Source organism: Miniopterus schreibersii, assembly GCF_964146895.1.
Source record: "Miniopterus schreibersii genome assembly, chromosome: 3".
Taxonomy (NCBI): Eukaryota; Metazoa; Chordata; class Mammalia; order Chiroptera; family Miniopteridae; genus Miniopterus; species Miniopterus schreibersii.
In genome coordinates, this window is record NC_138103.1 from 87,587,789 (window position 1) to 87,607,672 (window position 19,884).

Here is a 19,884-nt window from a genome sequence, read left to right on the forward strand (position 1 = left end):
TGATAGTAAATTATCAACACAATTATAGTAAGGATTTTCAAATTCGAAAGGCATGTTAAGTGCTCTTTAGAACCCTGGAAGCTGAGAAACAAGTGTATAACAATTATAAATTACTTTTTCCCCCAACTAAAGTCTGTGAGATTTATAAATGCACTTGACAATTGGTATTAAGCCTAGGAATTAGACTAGCGAAACTCCTTGCCTCAAATAAAACCTAGCCTTAAGAGGCAGCATAAAAGATCATGAAGCAAAACAGACTTACTCTGTAGACTAATGATTTGATATTGGGGGATTAGGTTATATTTTTATATGACAAAATGAATCAACAAAGTAATTGTGTGCACAGACTCCTGGTGTAAGCCTCTATTCACAGACTTTGTGACATGGCTGCAGCCCATTTGCTATAGGCATTTGGTTAAGAAGTCAAAATTATACAGTGGATTTTTTGATGCTAACGTCAAAAGCTTACTTATCACAATTTAAAGAGTAGGGGATAGCAGGAAAAACTACATTTTAATCAGGAAACATTTTATGCTTTTGTTGTTGTTTTAGAGTAATGCAACTTAAAAAGCATCTTCTGAACCTGGTTTTTAATTTTAAATAAACTGGTTTCATTGTCAATATATTAGTTAATGATAAAGTTGAAGTCATTATCCAACAAACATATTTTTAAAAAAGAAAAAAGAAAAAAAAAGAAAAAAGAAAGAAAAAAGAACAAATATCTGTTGCGTGTCAGCAAACATCTAGGCAGCCAGCACCTCGATGACAATTAGATTATTATTGAACAGTGTCCTTTCTTCCAAGCCCAGTTTCTACCCCAACTATTGAATGAGACTGTTCCCAAATGACTCGTGCTTTATAAAATGTGGGCCCGAGTAAAACAGTTTTTGATTGACCAATACTCCCACTGATAAAAAGAGAAAAGGCTGGATCATTCAAGAAATTCTTCTTAATGGCACGAGAGGACTGCTAAAGCAGGACAACTCGAGGGAGTGGACTCCAGGGGGCAAAGGCGTGCAGAGGTGAACTGCTGATGACAAAGTACCTGCTTCTTACACTAGGAACTGACAGGAGGCTGGAATTCCAACCTGGAGGCAGGGAAACTGGAATTTTATAGAAGTCTTTAGGGTCTGTAATTAATTTGGAAATTGAGGGGGGGTCTCAACCACATGGCTGGTTTTCCCAAAGGACATTGGTTCAATTGAAAGTTTAAAGTGGAAGTTTAGCAGGAGGCTAAAACCCTAAGCTGGAAAGCCCTGGAAAACAAAGGAGGTTATTTTTGCTTGTTTTGTGTGTGTGTGTGTTTGTTTTGCCATCTCTTGTTGAGGAATGATTGGAGTTAGGGGCAAGGTGAATGGCCATGTGTGTGTGTGTGTGTGTGTGTGTGTGTGTGTGTGTGTGTGTGTGTGTGTGTGTGGTGTGTGTGTGTGTGTGTGTGTGTGTGTGTGTGGTGTGTGTGTGTGTGTGTGTGTGTTGCCATCTCTAGTTGAGCAATGACTGGAGTTAGGGGCAGGGTGAATGGCCTGGTGCACAAGCAGGCGCCCCACTGAAAGCCCTAGAGGGCCCTGCCAGAAACACCCACACGCCTGAAACAGACGGAACCTAAAGGAAACTGCAAATTTGCCTTCGCTTAGCTCAGTGCGGATCGCATTAAAGTAATGATCTCCCTCTTTCACTGCTTATCATAGAAAATGACGACTGTTCTCAGAGGAAATATATTGTCATTTGAGACTCCTCTGGGTTTCCACACTGTATGACATCCAACTAAAAATTACGAGACTAATGAAATACGACCGTTAGTCCCAGTCTCGCCTCTCCAGAACCACTATGAAAACCAAAGACAAAAACCTGTCACCTTATCGATTAGAGTCAGAGTTAACTGACAATAATATTTTTTTTGTGTGTGTGGCTTTTTTAAAGCACTTTGCCTTTACTTTTTGATAGTTAACTTTTTCCCTCTATCTTTGAGGTTTAAAAATGACATATCCAAATACAGATGCAATTTTGTGCTTAGCTTTTAGTGTTTATTTTTATCGTGAGGGTCCATATATTTCCAAATTTGAAAAACTGAGATTTTATCTACATATATTGCTTTTAGCTTTGATTTCTTCTTAATTCTTTCAGATATTTTATACAGCTGATCTAAGTGTTTTGATAACTTTTCTTTATTTTGATCCACCTGAATTTTGTCTGTACGAATAAATTTTACATTTGACTTGTTAAATCTGCCTTTTTGTCCAGTCTAGAGGTAATGCTGTCTATCATTTTTTTTTATTTCTCCCTCTCTGTATTTGATTGTATGTGTGCCTATACATATGCATATATATGTATATATATGCATTATATATTTATATATACATGTTTATGTACAATTAAAAGCTATGGATAGAAATGTATATCTATATAGCTTTATATATATATATGACTGCATCTTTATATATTTCTCTATATATTTCTATATACTTTTCTACCTATTCAATAACTACATTATTATAGATATAATTTGTATACACATTATATATTCACAAAAGTGTATATATAATTATATTTTAAATTTTAATTTCTGAGTATTATATATAGTATGTATATAAAACTAAGTTACTACATATTTCTCTTGTAGTCCTATATACTTTTTTATTTTTTATTGAATTTATTGGGGTAACATTGGTTAACAAAATTATATAGGTGTAAAATTCTATGATTCATCATCTGTATATTGCCCTGTGTGTTCACCACCCTAAGTCAAGTCTCCTTCCATCACCATTTATCCCCCTGTACCCTCTTCTACCTCTCCCCACCCCTTAATTCTCTGGTAATCACCACACTATTGTCTGTGTCTATGAGGTTTTTTTGTTTTGTTTTTTTTTTTTGCTTAATCCCTTCGCCTTTTTCACCCAGCCCTGCAAACCCCCTCTCCTCTGGCAGCTGTCAGTCTCTAAGTCGGTTTCTATTTTGTTTGTTAGTAGTTTATTTTGTTCACTAGATTCCACATGTGAGTGAAATCATATGCTACTTGTCTTTCTCTGAGTGCCTTATTTCACTTGGAACAATGATCTCCAGGTCCACCCATGCTGTCACAAAAGGTAAGATTTCCTTTTGTTTTTATTGCTGAGTAGTATCGCATTATGTAAATGTACCACAGGTTTTTTCTCCATTCATCTACTGATGGACACTTGGGCTGCACAATTATCCATAGTTCTCTCATGCTTGAGATTGTGTAGCTGATTCCAGCATTCATATGTATGGTTAAAATAAATGTTAAAACATTTACATCAGTATTATAAACACTTTTTAAATTTTTATGTATTTTTAAATATATAAAATTGGTTATATATTTAAATGTGAGTTTCTAGCATTGATGATATTGTCAAATCATTGTATTAAGACCTCTTGTAGACACTCATTGATTAAATTCACAAATTCCAGATATACTAATGTAGTAGGAAGGACTTTAGTCACTAATGTGGGTTTCAACAACAGTTCCCGCTGAAATATAAATATGGGTATCTAGACATGATCTCAATATCCTAAGACAGAAAGTTGAATGCTACCCAAATCATGCAATTATTTACAATATGGGGAAATTCAAATTGATTATTTACATATTTAGTGTGGTTAATTACACTAAATATATTTGGCATTGTAGGATGGGATTTCAAATGTAAATACAGTACAATAATCAATTAAATACAATTTGTCAGTTAAATACAATTTGTATTGCTATCAGTAGTACTGACCACAGGGTTAGTTAAAATGAGAGAAACAAACAAGCTTTGAATTTTCATATAAACCTTGTTATGGACACATGCACAATTTGGTATCCTTGTTGGGGTAATTTAAAGAAGCTTAGAGATAACAGGAAAAACGTTCTGGTGTATTGTCATTTACCGTGATATTATTTTATCTTGTGTTTGAAAATGCTTCCCCATGGAGAGTACAGACAGGGAATTAAACGTTTATTCAGAAACATATATGCCTTCGTTTCTTTCCTGTGATTCTGAGGCAACTGTGAAACCCCAAGTAACAGCATATTCAGATAAACGTGATCAGAGACAATCTGGGGGACAAGAAAGTTGATGTGAATCAGAATGTTGTGCATATTGAATGACCTAATGTTTTCCCTATGCAAGGAAGAGTAACTTTTACGCAGTCTGGGGAAATCCACCAAATAGGGATCTAAACCATGATGAATCTTCTCTGATTACTAAATTATGGTGTTCTTTTCCCCCCAACACAACACAGAAGATTAAACAAAAATAATTCAAAAATTTCCACGATACTCTGCAATTAGGCATATTTGTCTACCCATATTTTGAACAATATTCACAACAACAAGAGGAAATATAATTTGTACAGCATGTCTTGGCAGCCTCACTAATGCAAGGTGATTTCAAACATTGCATTTCCTTTCTTAACTGTCCCTAGGACACTATTTTCATTTTTCCTAATTTACAAATTTCCCACCCCTAGCAGTTGCAGCAGCTCTCATAAACAAGTTTGTCAGCTAAGATTTCTCTTACAATGCGCCCAAGAGCACAGTACATGTGCATTTCTTGTTTAAAGGGATGCTTCTGAATAAATTCAATGAAAGTTATTTGTACATATGGTTCAATTTTAAATATAAGCTATTCACAGATCACAACATATTAACATCGAGCTGACTTTAAAAGCTGATTTGCAAGCTGTTCATGGGCATGAGAGAAAATAGCAAAACTGTTCAGGCCTATTCCATGTCAAGTCAAAACTGATACTATACAGATAAAAAATATAAATGCACTTGTGTTCACCTTCGTTGTCCTTCAGGGTGAAGTTTGGGTTTATAGACAGGTGTTCATCAAGAAAGAAGTTAAACCTTGGCCCATTGGCAAAGTCATCTTTATCAGTAGCACTGATGGTATGAATAACCTAAAGGAAAAAGCAAACACTATATAGTGAATTTAACTTGGCTTATTCCCTGGATTTTAATTATATTACAACATTTTCAGTTGTTAACACAAAAGGATTTTTAAAAGACCTCTTGTTCCACCTTGAGTGTTTTCACATTCATCTAGTAAAAGTACCAATTAACTTGCTCTTATTTGCATTGATTTCAGGAAACATATTATGGCACAACTTATAAGCATTTACACTTTATTTTCTAGTCTGGCACAAACATTCCTTTTTCTTTCTTCTTTTTCCTTTATCACCCGCAGTACCTTGGGGCCAATTAGTTTTACTATTTTGTATGAACATCTGTTTGGAGAGACATGAAGAATTTGTTTGTACAAATATAAATATCCCAGTGATGGTATAGAACGGTCTTGCAATATATGTTAATCTCAATCAGTAAATGCAAAAACAGGAGAGTCTTATTTTTTTTCTAAATGTTTCAGGAAACATTTGAGATCATGGTCCAGTCCCTGGATTTTAGAGATGAGGAAACTGAGTCCCCAAAGTAGTGCGATGTGCGTCAAATCTAAATAGCAAAATGGTGGCAGAGGCAAAACCAGACCACTCAGAGCTTTATGGAATATTTCTCATCTCTAGTGAGAGGGAACAATTCCAAAATTTGGACTCTGTGCACATTAAGAAGCAGAGAATGTTGGCATATGTAAATAACATATTCAGGGGGCCTAAAAGCTGAAAGTAAATTTCAATAGCCATAGCCATTACACCAGTCACGAGTTACCTCGTGCCTATACTTATATTAATTTAAGAAATTTTAAACACCTTTCTGACCAGTCACAAGTATTCAAGTGCAGAAAAGTAGCTGTGTAGCTGGCCGCAGAGGCGAGTTCTGGCTCGAAATAGGTCAGCAAGGTGTTAACTCAGAGCAATATATTGTAGCAGTTTATATTAATACCTGAGTCATCCTGATCTCTGCTGTTATGTGGTTTAAACCTCTGCTTTCATAAAAGAACAGTCTCTTTGCCACAGCCACCTGCTGTTATATTTAGATGCCTGGCATCCATAATAGAAATGTCTATAATTCTAAAAGCAAGTGTCAGATAGCTGGGCGATGCAAATATGCTTCAAAACGCTGGTTCACAAATCATTATTTAAACAGACTTCTCCATTCCAACTGTGTCAAAATACACACATTTCTCCAGAAATGCTACAAATGTAGGGTTAAATAAACCGAAGACTGCAAAATTAAATAATAGACCATTTTCCCCTGTAATTAGTGTTAATTGTACAATTGACCACACAGGTTGGCAAGGAATAGTTTAAACACAAGTGTAATAAACAATACTTTAAAAATGATGTTTTTAGACTTGTCTGAATGACAAGTCTAAATTCACTTGGGTGAAAGAGTTGGCAATCAATGTTGAGCAACATAAAGAATTCAATTAACTTACAGTGACAGCTAACATCATACAATAATAAAAGACAGTAATGATGCTAAATATAAATGAAGTTTTTAAACAGTAAAAAGTAATCACATAACTTAATCAAAACACATTAGTACTTAGGCATGCTAAGTCTAGCAATTACTCTCTAAAACAGTAACAGTTATATGAATAAAAGAAAATTATTATATAAATGGTTCATTGGACCCACAAAAGAAAGAAAATGATTTTCACTAATTAGTCCTCTCTAAAAAAAACAAAGAAACATGAATTGGCTTTTCACGTGAGGAGAATTAGGTGACACATTTAAAGGAATTTGAGATTTATCTAGTTGCATACTCAGAATCTCAGTTTGGGGAGGGCCCTGAAATTTTGATAATTTTATTCATTTTAAGATAAAGAAAGCAATTGTCGATGTCACAAAAATAATTTCTTAGAAGCACAACAGAGCTTAAATGGCCAATGGGCTAGCAATGTGGCATTAAGGGGACAGCATGAACTAGAGAATGCCTGAAGAAAAGTTCACATGAGCAAGAAGTGGACATATGAGGGGTCAACAAAATGAGACAAAGTTACAGGCCAATATGAAGAGAGTTCAATCCAGACAACTGAAACTAACATTTTAGATTTTGGAGCCAATGTTCACATCAACAGAAGCATCGACTGATCCAAGGGTAAGGGCTAGGTATCATGTGCCCACATGCTTCAGTGATTTCACCTAACAAAGGTGGCTATGGTTTGCAAATATCTTCTCTCACTCTGTGGCTTGTATTGTTTTCTTAACAGGGCATTTCATAAAACGAAATGTTTTTGTTTTTGATCAAGTTTAATTTATCATTTTTTTAATGGACAGATTTTGGTGTTATGTCTAAGAAATCTTTGCCTAGCACTAAATTTATTTTTTTCTAAAAGTATTGATTTTTCTCTTACTATTTTAATTTTCTGATTTTATTTCAAAGCACCTAGATGAAGTTATCTTGTAGTCAATAGTTTAGTATTTTCCTTTTGTTTTTCTCTATTCTTTTTTTTAAATATGTTAATATTGATTTTTAGAGACAGAGAAAGGGAGAGGGAGAGAGAGATAGAAACATGGATGAGAGAGAAACATCAATGATCAGCTGCCTCCTGCACGCCCCCTACTGGGGATCAAGCCTTCAACCTGGGCATGTGCCCTGACCAGGAACTGAACCATGACCTCTTGGTTCCTAGGTAGATGTTCAACACCTGAGCCACGCCTGTTTTTCTCTACTCTTATTAAATATTTTACAAAATGACTGCCATTAATATAAAAAAAATTCAAATATGATCTCCTCAAATACTACTTCTGCTCTATTTTCTTCCTTAATATACCTCTGATAATTGAATAACTTGTATGTTAGAACTGCATGTCCCATGTCTTTCATATTTTTACTTATATTTTATTTTTGTCTTTTTGATATTTTATTTTCACCTATTTTTTGATTCACTCATTTCCCCTTCATCCATGTCTAATCTACTGTCACTACAAAGAACTGAAATCCCATATTAAGTTGCTGTATTTTTTAAATCTAAATTTTTATTTTAATTTTGAAGATTTTTCTCATTAATTGTAATTTTATAATGCATGTTAAGAAAGTAATTTTTAGCATGTAGGCATCCATTTCTGACATAATTAAAATAGGATTTGGTAAGTAATCAATATATATCTGTACCATAAAATTCTCTGCTGCTTTTAAAATGGTAATACAGGAAAATTCTTAAGTGCCTGGAGTGATAATCTTAACATATTGATAACAGACTAAAACATATAACTTGCAAATACTTTAAAACATAATTTTCATCAACTTTGTTCTTATTCTAATTGTCTTGTGGACGAATAAATTTGAGAAAACTTTATGTAGCAGAGCCCTTTATTTACATATACATAAATACCTCTCCTGGGGGTGTTTAAAACACATAAGCAATGATTACTCTAGAAAGCCACTACTGAATGTTTCTCATACACAAACACATAAGACAACGTTTCTCAGGATTATAATTTCATCACAAGCTTCTAAATGATTTAAAGTGGTTTTGGATGATATCTTCATTCGGGTAAACCAATGACAATGAAAGGAACTATCTGACTCTGCTGGGCCTATACCATTTTCACATCTCTAGATTCACCCGTGACAGACACACGTTAAGGTGGTTCTTATGGAATGCATGACTTGATGTCTCTTCCTCTTAAGTGTGGAGGCAACCCGTGTCTTGCTCCTGACCAACAGAATATGCCAAAAATGTCAATACATCATGCATCTGATTACATTATATAAAGCTGTTTGCTAGCAGTGTCTCACCAGGGAGATATTTCTTACTTGTTTGGTGAAGTAAGTGTCCATATTGGAAAGAAACTCTAGGGTCTGCAGCTGAAAGTGACTAAATTTTGCCAACAACCTTGTAAGCTTAAAAGAGGTCTCCAAGCCCCAGGTAAACACACGGCCCTGATTGATACCTTGATTATACAGTCTTGGGGGAGCTCTGCAAAGACCCAGCTGAGCTATGACAACATAGCTGACCTATGGAAACTATGAGATGCTAAAGATGTGTTTCGAGCTGCTAAATTTGTGTAATTGATAGTGGGGAAGGGCACGTAATAAGAATAGAGCCACAGGTGTTTAATAAACATTCACCTTACTAACTACAGATAAGAAGCTTTCTTACAGACCCTGGGAAACTGGGGGATGAAACAAGGCTGTAAAAAGATAAGGTGCCTTGCTGGGTCCATTACTCAGAAAAGAAACACATTTTGAGAACAAACAAAGGACAGGATACACTTTGATTTGGTTGCTGTGCCCAGCCCTGATCCCCTCCAGGAGTTTGCCTCAGGAATGCTGACCACTCTTTGGTCCCAGGAGTGGGCTGAGCGGTTTGTAACATCATAGAAGATCAGCCACCTCGTTATTGGACTTTGAGCACCTGAAGGCCGGACTGCAGACTCTCTCCTCCCCTCCCCTTTCTCTGTTACACTTGTAGCTCGCAGCTGCTTGTAGTTTTCCTCTCCCTCCCTGGTATATAATCAGCCAACTGGCGAGGGGAGTCAGAGCAGATTTTCCAGGATGACTGACTGCTCTCCCATTTTGCGGCAATAATGGAATAAATGCTCACATATGATTCAACCTTGTCTCTGCTTACTCTGGCTCAAGTAGTGACAGGCGGCCCTGGACCCTTGTGTCAGGTTTCGTAATTAGTTATATAGCAGAGGAGAGAAATAAGTGCACTTCCCTTCCCAAGCTTCCACTTCTTTGATGTGCCTCAGCCACCTGGCCTTCCTTCAGAACTGCGACACTCCTTTCACTAGGCGCCAAGATACACCCAGACTCATGTCCTGTTTTAAAGTTCTCTCCCTGCTTTGCTTTCCCGTCTCCTTAACAGGGGCACACTCTTCACATTGTTAAAACCTAATCATCTATTTGTACCAGTATCGCACAATGGTTACTCATGTCGCTCCCTCAGGCCCTCCAAAATAGATACACCAGTCCATTCTCCCCAATCTAGTCTCAAAGCTTCATTAGCACCGAGAAGTTCAGTTTCCTGCTCATTTACTACAGGGCTATACACAAAGCATTCAATATAATTGTACTGGCATAATGAATGCATGCATGAATGACTTAGTTTCTGAATTACAGTTGGGATCTGGAGAAAATTTATTTTCTATGATTCTCAAAAAATCTATTTGGTACTTAAAGTAAAGCTTTATAAAATTATTTTCACTGAGTGCAATGATATACCTAACAAGTATACCTAAGGCTTGGGGTGGCAAACACACAATACAATATACAGATGATGTATTACAGAAATATATACCTGAAACCTATATAATTTTATGAACCAAGAAATTCAATAAAAAAAGAAAAAGAAAAAAAATAGAACTGCTTCACACACACACACACACACACACACACACACACATTCAAATGAGAGGAAGACAATTCACTTACCTGACCAGGCTTCGAATTTTCACAGACAACAATATCATATTCCCTGGCAAGTTCAGGTGGATTGTCATTGACATCCAGAACTCTAATACCCACTGTGACATGGCTCAGCAAACCAGGATTGTCTGCAAAACACACAAGGATGTATTTAGTATTTCCATGCACACTTTGGAGGCTTGGTTTAAAACAAATCTCCTTAATAGTGCAGCTTGTCACCACTAGCTCCATATGCTGCAGCAGGACTTTTGGCAAAAGACAACTTTATGATGGCACTCTTTGCTAAACTCATTAACTTACAGAAAAATGAAAAATGAACACCAAGGCATGACATGAATGCTAAAATGGTACTTTTTGTCATATCAAGGAAATTACATGTTATTCAGAACTGGAGTGGGAGAAAGTTGTCAGAATTCATTGTATGCTGTCGGAGTCTGAGGGATGAACAATCCGCTTCATCATTAATCTAAGAAAAGCACAGCAGTTGGTAAAAAAAAAAAAGTCGCACAATTTTTAAGAAGTTCAAGGTTTCAAATCTAAATAAATTTGGAGAAAATAGAAAGTAAAGTTCTCTACACAAAGGATCATTTCCTTCTTATGGAGGAACATACGCAGTGTGTAATGTCAAGTCCCACTTGGGGAACATCAAGAATAATTTAAATAGAACTTAGCATAAATTCACATAAAACTCTGGTAGATATCAAAATATTATAGTTAGTAGTTTAAAATATGCCTTAAACACAGTCTTCCCATTTTTCAGTGAGTTTGTTAATTCTGATTCCATAAGTTCATTATGGAGCTGAAAACGTCTACTGCCTAGTGACTTCATAGTTGCCCTAATGTGGCACCATGTATTACACAAATACCACAGTGCTACCACTGAATATAGTATTGGTACACTAAGATGCTGGACACATTTGCAGCCCAAGGGCTGTAAGGGCAGATAAATTTTCAGCTGACATTATGTCTATTTAGCATAAAAAAATATTATTTTTTTTTTTGGTGGGTAAATTTTAAGAAACAGCCGACATGGGAGAAGATCTGAAAACCAAGTAGATGCTACCTTTCGTGAGAGACATTAACATTTGTAAGGGAAATCTCCACTCATAAGAGCATCTCCCTTGCTATTAGAGGAGGAGGGGTGGGGAATGATGACCTTATCTCTAGGAACTCTTATCAGTGCAGATGACCACTACTAAAATCTGCATCAACCTTACCCTCCTTCAGTGTGCTTTCCCTGGAAACTACCCAAAACTGACTTCCCCCACTCCCAATAATTTTTATCTTCAGCTGAAAATGGTATTTAAGGTGGTGGCTTCAGCCATTTCGGTGAGTCACTCAGTTTTCCTGGGTCTCTTCTCTCCCATCTATACAGAAGGTACATGTGTTATTAAACATCTGCTTGCTTTTTTCCTATTAGTCTTTTATTGCAGGGATGTCCAAGCCAAGAACATAAAAGTACAGAGAAAACATTTATTTTCCCTCCCCTACAGAGCAATGGGCTAGACCACATAGCCCAGGTAGCTACAGGCTGTACCATCCGGGTTTGTGTACCTACACTCTACGATGTTCACACAAAGGTGTTTATTCAGTTCTGTGCACACAAAATTGCCGAAGGACGAATTTCTCAGAATTGATCCCCATCATTAAGCTGCGTATGACTGTATAAGCCACTCCCCCAAGGAGTTTTTGGTAAAGGGAATACAATAACAGAATTGTATCGGGAGGGAAACACTGAAGACAAATTTTCAGTTTTTGTTGGCAAGAGTTAATTTTGTTTTCAGATAGGAATTAAAACCTACTTATAAGGGGATTATGGATCAGATGGGGAAATGAAGATGCAGGAAAGAGAAAAACGACTGACAGTGCAGTGTCTCTGAGCGAGCAAGAAAGGGCAGGACTCAGGGCACACCGGGAAGTGGTCAGAAACGTGGCCTGGGGAATTTACCCACAGCGGCCTGAGGGCAGGCGGACTCCTGCAGATTAAAGCGCAGACTAATTAGACTGGCGGACGCGATGGCAGAAACCTGTGGAAACCCTTTTCGGATTTCTCTTATTTTATAAGTCATTAGAGAAGCAGGGTTATCTGTGGCATGTAAGGACATTGGGAGAGGTGTTGAAAATCTGAGGAGGGAGGAAAACTATAAAATAAATCTCTAGCAGCGCTATATATAATTGCTTCAGTTATTCAAGGTGTTTTGTTCTAATTCTTACAGAATTTTATACTGAGATTGGCAGAGCGCAATTAGCAAGCCCTCAAATGTACTGGCGTATTATGTAAATAACTAAATGACAACAAAGGACAGAATGAGCAGGTATTGCAATGGCCTCACCGCCCTTCTCCCGTGTGCAGGACCCGAGAGGCTGGAAGGCTATTGAGGGCAGGTAAAAGTGAAATACGGGCCTTGATGATCTTGAGCCAATGTGGATAAACACGTACCTTTTGCCATAATAATTAATCCAACTGTAGGCACATTTCATGAATTAAGTACAATTTTTAAAGACAGTGAATGAAAATTTTAAAATGACCTAATTGGAGTAACACTTTTTGTTGTTGTTAATCTTCACCTGAGGATATATTTTTTTTCCCCATTGGTCTTCAGAGAGAGTGGAAGGGAAGGAGGGGGTGGGGAGAGGGAGAGAGAGAGAGGGAGGGAGAGAGGGAAACATCCTGTGTCTCTCTCATGGTTGCCTCCTCCAGGTTCATGCCCTTGCCCAGGGATTCGAACCTGAGACCCCTTGGTCCGAGGGCGGACACTCTAACCACCGAGGAACCCAGCCAGGGCTGGAGTAACATTTATAACGGTTATTCAAAACAACAATTTCTCTCGCCTTGGTTATGAATGAGTTTACCCCACTTTAAGGTGGCACTCATCCTGTTAATATATTACAAATTAACAAAGTATTTGTGTGTTACTATAATGTAGCAGCACTAAAGGAAAAGACAAGATCAACAGAAATGCAGAAAAGGAAAAGTCACAGAGAACTGGAGCTGGAGATCTGATCCAAGTGAGTCTAAATCCTAATCTACATGCGAACTTGACTGGTGCCTGGGCCAATAAATTCATTTTACCTTAGAACAAATTAAATTAGTTTCGAATATTTCTTAGTAATCTGTTTCATGGAACTAGGTAACTAATGCCCTGACACACATGCATAAAAATATGTCAGAAAAGTATTTTATTTTATTACTCTTGATCACGCTTAAAGCAATACCCATTTCTTTGTGTGCTAAGGGAAAAGTGCCAATGAGGATGCTTTGTCTGCTAAGGGAAATTGCTAATAGGAACAAATTCGTGGAAGACAACTTTCATATAACAAAATAGGCGCACTCACAACAGCAAAATAACGCACTGAAGCTAAAGGGACTTGATACCACCCACTCTTCAGTAACAAGGTTTTGTATTGCTAGACGCAGCCGCGAACAAAAATGAGTCTCAGTTTAAAAGGCAACAAAGAATGAGTTCATAAAATCTAAATTTGCTTTCCATCACCTGAAGTTAATAACTGGACTAAATTTGAAATTTGTGGATCCTAATCTTTGAATATGTTTGCCTGAGGATTGAAAAGCACACCCGAGCAACATTCAACTAATAAAGAATATAAAAACGTTGGTGTCTGGACTAAGGGATGTGTATAATCTGAATAAAGTAAAAATGAAACAGAGCTGAGGCAAATATTCATATCAAAGCAACAACATGAAGTTACATGAAGTTGTGTAATTTGTGACCTCTGGTGACAGCAGTGTCTTTCAGACTCATTAGATGTACAAAAAACGTGCCATCTCTGGACTTTGGCCCCTTTGGAAACACAACTGCCATGCAAGCAACATATAATACAGTCTCGATGTGGTGTATTGATCAGGTGGAATAAGTTCTCACAGTGCACAGAACGAGAAGAAATAGGATGTTTGAAGGAAACGGGAAATACTCAGCTTTGTGATCACTGAATTGCGGAGTGAGTGATACATTTGTTGGGCAGTTAAGGTGAAGAAATGAGGGGCAAGGGATATTCATGTATGTGACAAAATTTCCTTAACCAAGTTTTGTGTGTCAGGAAAATTGCTAAATATTTGGGAATTCTAGGATTAACCAAAGATGAAACAGACCTGATCCCTAGACTTGAGAGGCCCACAATCTAGTAGAGATGGAAAATATTACACTAAAATGCAATAGGTACTATACTCAAGACGAATAAGAGGTAAGAGCTGAATTTAAGGCATGCATATGCTTAGAGGGTAGAAGGAAAGGCGTGGTAAAACTTGCCTGAGAAGTTGAGAAAGGTTTCACGGATGTTGTGAGATTTGAAATAGTTCTTAAAAGTAAAGCGCTGCTTGTAAAGCAGAAAATGAGCAGAGGGCATTGAGAGAGGAAAGGGTTACAAAATTACCGAGACAACGCAGCCTGTTTGAGGACCCGTGACTACGATGTGATATACGTTTTTCAGAAGATTAAGCTGAAGATCGAGAGGGCCAAGCCTTAGAATGAAAGCCACAAACGTCCTCTGCGGGGTCCCCCTCTGAGGCAGTCGGGACAAGTCTGCGTGCGCACATGCATGCCCGGATTAGCACTCAATAGAGCAATGCACAGGCCATATCGTGATCAGAAACTATGGTTCGTGCACTTCACTGACATGATCATCACATAGGTCAGTGGTCCTCAGACTTGAGCGTGCATGGGCGTCACCTAGGCAGCCTGATTAAACCTGGGATACTGGGTCAAAGCCAGTTTCCAATGCGGAGGTGCCCAGATATTGGGTGAAACATTATTCTCTGTGTTTCCGAGAGGGTCTTTTTGAGTAAAATTAACATTTAAATTGATAAACCACCGGACAGAGGAAATTGTTCTCTCCAATGTGAGTGGGTCTCCCCAAAGAAAACAGAGATGACAAATAAGCACACTGAGACATCTTCCACATGCACATCATAAGGGACACGCAAATTAAAACCAGAAGATACCACTCCATACTCATTAGACTGGCCCCTATTAGAGTCCCCTGTTTTCAACAACACTGACAAGACCAAATGCTGGCAAGAGTACAGAGCAACAGGAACCCCCATTCATTGCTGGTGGGAATGCAAAAGGAAAAAGCCACTTTGGAAGACTGTCTGTTGCGTACAGAGCTGAACACACTCTGCCTGTATAACCGAGCAATTGTATTCCTGCGTACAAAGGAGTCTGATGCTTCTTTCCACAAAACAACCTACCCATGGATGTTTACTGCAGCTTTATTCATCAATGCCCAAACTTGGAAGTTACCAAAATGTCCTTCAGTAGGTAAATGAATCAACTGGTACATCAGGCTTGGGAATATTGTTGAGTGCTAAGAAGAATTAAGCTATCGAGCCATGAAAAGACATGGAGGAACCTTAAATGTATATAACTAAGTAAAACTATTCAATTTGTAAAGGCTACATACTATATGTTTCCAACTATATGATCTGTAAAAGGCAAAATTATGAGACCAATAAAAAGCTCAGTGGTTACCTGGGGTTGGGGTAGAGAGAGACTAATAGGCAGAGCACAGAGGATTTCTAGTGCAGTGAAAATACCCTGCGTGGTACTATGATGATGAATAAATGCCATTATATTATACATGTGTCCAAACTCACAGAATAGCAAGGGTTAACACTAAGTTAAACTATAGACTTTGGGGGATTATGATGTGTCCATGTAGGTGTATCAGTTTTAACAAATGCGCCCTCCTGCTGGGGGATACTGACAGCAGAGGATGCTAAGCTGCGTAGGGGCAGAGGGTGTGTGGGAAATCTCTGTACCTTCCCCTCAACTGTGCTGTGAACCTAAAGCTGCCTTTCAAATGAGCTTCCAAAACAGAATACACTAGCAAAGACATTGATAATGTGGCTGATGTTGAGGCTGAAATTTAAAAACAATTGTACATCGAAGAGACTTCAACGATATTTAACAGGCACTTAGGCCAAGTTATCAGTGCATAAGTGTGCTGTTTTCTAAACACAGTCTCGCACAATGCGGCTATAAAATCTTAACTACGGCTCATTCTATATACTTGTTTATGATTAGGATTAAATTACATTTAGTATTGCTCACTGAGCTGCCTCTAAGGCTTTATTACCATCTATAAAATTCAGGATATTACAATTTACTATACTCTTTTACTTAGTAGGTATGTACCAGCAAACAGCTAAAACAAACAAACAAAAAACAACAAAACACCTTAGTAAGTACATATTTAAGGCATTACTTCAGTAAAAATGAGCATTTTCTTTAGTAATGATTGCACATAATACAATTTTCATGATATACATGAACTTATATATAATCATAAATTAGTTTCTACTTGATGTAAGTATTATTTGGACTGAGGTGAGATTCAGAGCAATCTCAAGTATGGTTTCTGATCAAAACACTACTGGTGTCGGACTTGAAGTTATTATATAATAAGTTCCCATTGTTTCTGACAAACACAAGCATCCTCTTCAAGAATTCTCCCTTCTCATGGAGCCTGTTCCAAAAGAACTGTGCAATCATTTTGCTCTTTATAATATTTCCATCGCCTCTTCTTGGATTAATCCATTTATTCCTTTATATTTTCAACTAATTAAAAAAATATGTCTATTGATTTCAGAGAGAGGAAGAGAGAGGGAGGGAGAGAGAGAGAAACATCAGTGATGAGAGTCATTGATTGGCTGCCTCCTGCATGCCCCCGACTGGGGATTGAGTCCGAAACCTGGGCACGTGCCCTGACCCAGAATCGAACCCCGTTCCCCTGGATCATAGGTTGATGCTCAACAGCTGAGCCACACCAGCCGGGCTCAACTAATTTTTAATGAGCTCTTAGCATTAAACAGTCACTGAATTGTTCTCAGGTGATGTAAAACATGCAATTCTATACCTATTGTGATTATTTTGAAAATGAAAATTAACCAAAAGATCATAATTGAACCCACTCATGTATGCTTTATAACACTCATTTAAAAGTAATTAGTGAATGTTTATTTTCAAAAGAAATATTATGTTGGAAAAAAAATCTAAATGGAAGCCACTCAAGCTAATATTGCAGAGGCAAAACATGAAAGGTAGAATAAAAAGACTAACATAGTACAATTATAGATTTGTCCCAAAGGACATTATAAAAGTGTATAAGCCACAATGAGCTATCACCCACACCCACTAGAATGATTATAATTAAAAAAGCTACATAATAATAAATATTGGTAACAATATAGAGAAATTGAACTCCTATTTTGCTGTTGGGAATGAAAATATGGCCACTTTGGAAAACAGACTGGTAGCTGAGTTCATCAGATAGTTAAATATAATTCCCATATCTCACTCCTAGATATAGTCCCAAGAGAATTTAAGACATGTCTATACAAAAACTTTCTCATTAATAGTCATAGCAATATTAATCATATTAAGCAAAAGGTGGAAACAACCCAAATGGCTACTAAGTGATGAATGGATAAATAAAAGGTGATATATCTATACAATGGAAAAAATTTTTTTTAGCAATAAGAAAGAATGAATTAATAGCACATGTTATGATGTGGATGAACTTTGAAAACTTTATGCTAAGTGAAATAAGCCAGTAATAACAAAGGACCACATATGATATAATTCTTTTATATGAAATGCCAATAACAGGTAAATGTATTGCTTTATTCTGCATGTTTATGTCCCCTAAAAATTCATATGTTGACACCTAATCCCCAATTGATGGTATTAGGAGGTGGTGCCTTTGAAAAGTGATTAGGTAATATGGGTAGAGGCCTCATTAATGAGTTTAATGCTCTTATAGTAGAGACCTCAGACAACTTCCTTGCTCTTTTGCCTTGTGAGGATACCACTAGAAGGCAGCCATGGATAAACAGGGACACCCACCAGACACTGCATGTGACAGCATCTTGATCTTGGCCTTCCCAGCCTCCAGAACTGTTAGAAATAAGTATCTGTCATTTAAAGAACCTAGCGTATATTATTTTGTTATAGTAGCCTGAACAGCCTAAAACATCTAGAGCAGTGATTTTCAACTGGTGTGCCAAAAAAATTTTAAAACATGTAATACCTGACTATTTAGTCAGGGGCACTGATCTATTTTCCCTTAGATTGTCAAATAGAAAAATGACAACAGTCAACACAATGGCCTTCTGGTGTGAATGAATAAAAATTATGCCCTTTTTTTTTTTTTCCTGTCAGATTGGCAAAAAATGCAATATATTTTTTGGTGTGCTGCAGAATTTTAGTAACTAGTTGACGTGGGCTGTGAGATGAAAAAGGCTGAAAACTGCTGATCTAGAGAAACAGAATCTAATTAGTGGCTTCCTAGGATGGGGCACATGTACCCTCTGAGGGCAAAGGAAAAAGAGAGCATAATTTCATGTTCCATAGCACATTTTTCTAATGTGAAGTTAATTTTTAATATGTGTATAGTTCTATCATGAGTACATAGAAATCTTTTCTAAATGCATACATAATTTCTGCAAACAGTTCTAGACTTGGGGTAATCTAGACTTTGGTTTATCGCTTAATATGTACAGAAAGACTATTGTTATGATAGTAGATCCATTTTCTTAGTTTTATCCTAATTTCATTTGAACACAGTCATATACAACTTTTTAAACTCACAGATAATTATTGATATTTATGTCTGTGGGGTTTTTCCTTTTTTCTGAACTTAGGAGTTAACCACAGTGCATTATTCTGAATGGAAAGGAACAAGAGTCTTCCTCAGCTATATCTCATATACTTTCAAAGAGGGGGTAGGCCTGCCTGTTGAAATTCCAAAAGTTATTATTTTACTGTAAGTTTTCTAGATGTTAATCGAAGCTTGAGGATGGAGTTACATGGATGAAATTATTCAAGAACAATGACCGCCTGGCAGGGTGTGGCTCAACGGTTGAGCGTTGATCTAGGATCCAGGAAACTGGGGTTCGATTCCCGGTCAGGGCACATGCCCGGGTTAAGGGCTCGATCAATGACTCTCTCATCATTGATGTTTCTATCTCTCTCTCTCTCCCTCTCCTTTCCTCTCAATAAAGATATATTAAAAAAAAAAGAAGAACAATGACCAATTTGTTTCTTTTTCTTCTAAACTGTTGTAAGTGAAGTACCATTCTTGCAGCCCCTAGATAACTTAGTTTCAGGGAAGGCATAAGTACATGACGGAGGAAGTGTCCCAAGTAGGAGAACCAAATACTTTGACTCAGGCATGAGGAGTAAGTGTCCATGATGTCAATTTTTCACCACTATGCCAGGATTAAAGTAAAGGAAAATATATATGATTTATTCACTGTGTCTGTCAATGAGTAAAACTGTATCTGATACATTCTGTGCACTCTCTTAGATCCTGGCATAAAAAATAAAAATGGTAAGAGACCTGCTTATGAGAAAATCTCAGTATGAATCTTCATGTACAAGTGACATCTTTTCCTATGATACACAAAGTCAAATTTACCATTTTCTGAAGCAGCAACTGTGATGTTGTACCACGGAGTTTCTTCTCTATCAAGAACCTTTGTAGTCTTAATAGATCCAGTGTTGGCATCAATATTGAAAAATCTGTCATCTTCAGCATTGTAGTCAATGAAGTATCTAAATAAGAAGACAGATACATATTTTTTA

At 37.1% G+C, this 19,884-nt stretch overlaps 1 protein-coding gene across 5 annotated transcripts in view; it reads right to left on the reverse strand.

Annotated features, from left to right (window-relative positions):
- CDH18 (cadherin 18) overlaps window positions 1-19,884 on the reverse strand; it is a 624,577-nt gene that overhangs the window by 16,301 nt on the left and 588,392 nt on the right. For all 5 annotated transcript variants that reach the window (XM_081131289.1, XM_081131291.1, XM_081131293.1 and 2 more), the window contains 3 exons: window positions 19,718-19,854; window positions 10,289-10,410; window positions 4,788-4,905 (listed from right to left, as the gene is read on the reverse strand). In XM_081131289.1, the coding sequence (XP_080987415.1) occupies window positions 4,788-4,905; window positions 10,289-10,410; window positions 19,718-19,854 (377 nt within the window). The remainder of the gene's footprint in view (window positions 1-4,787; window positions 4,906-10,288; window positions 10,411-19,717; window positions 19,855-19,884) is intronic.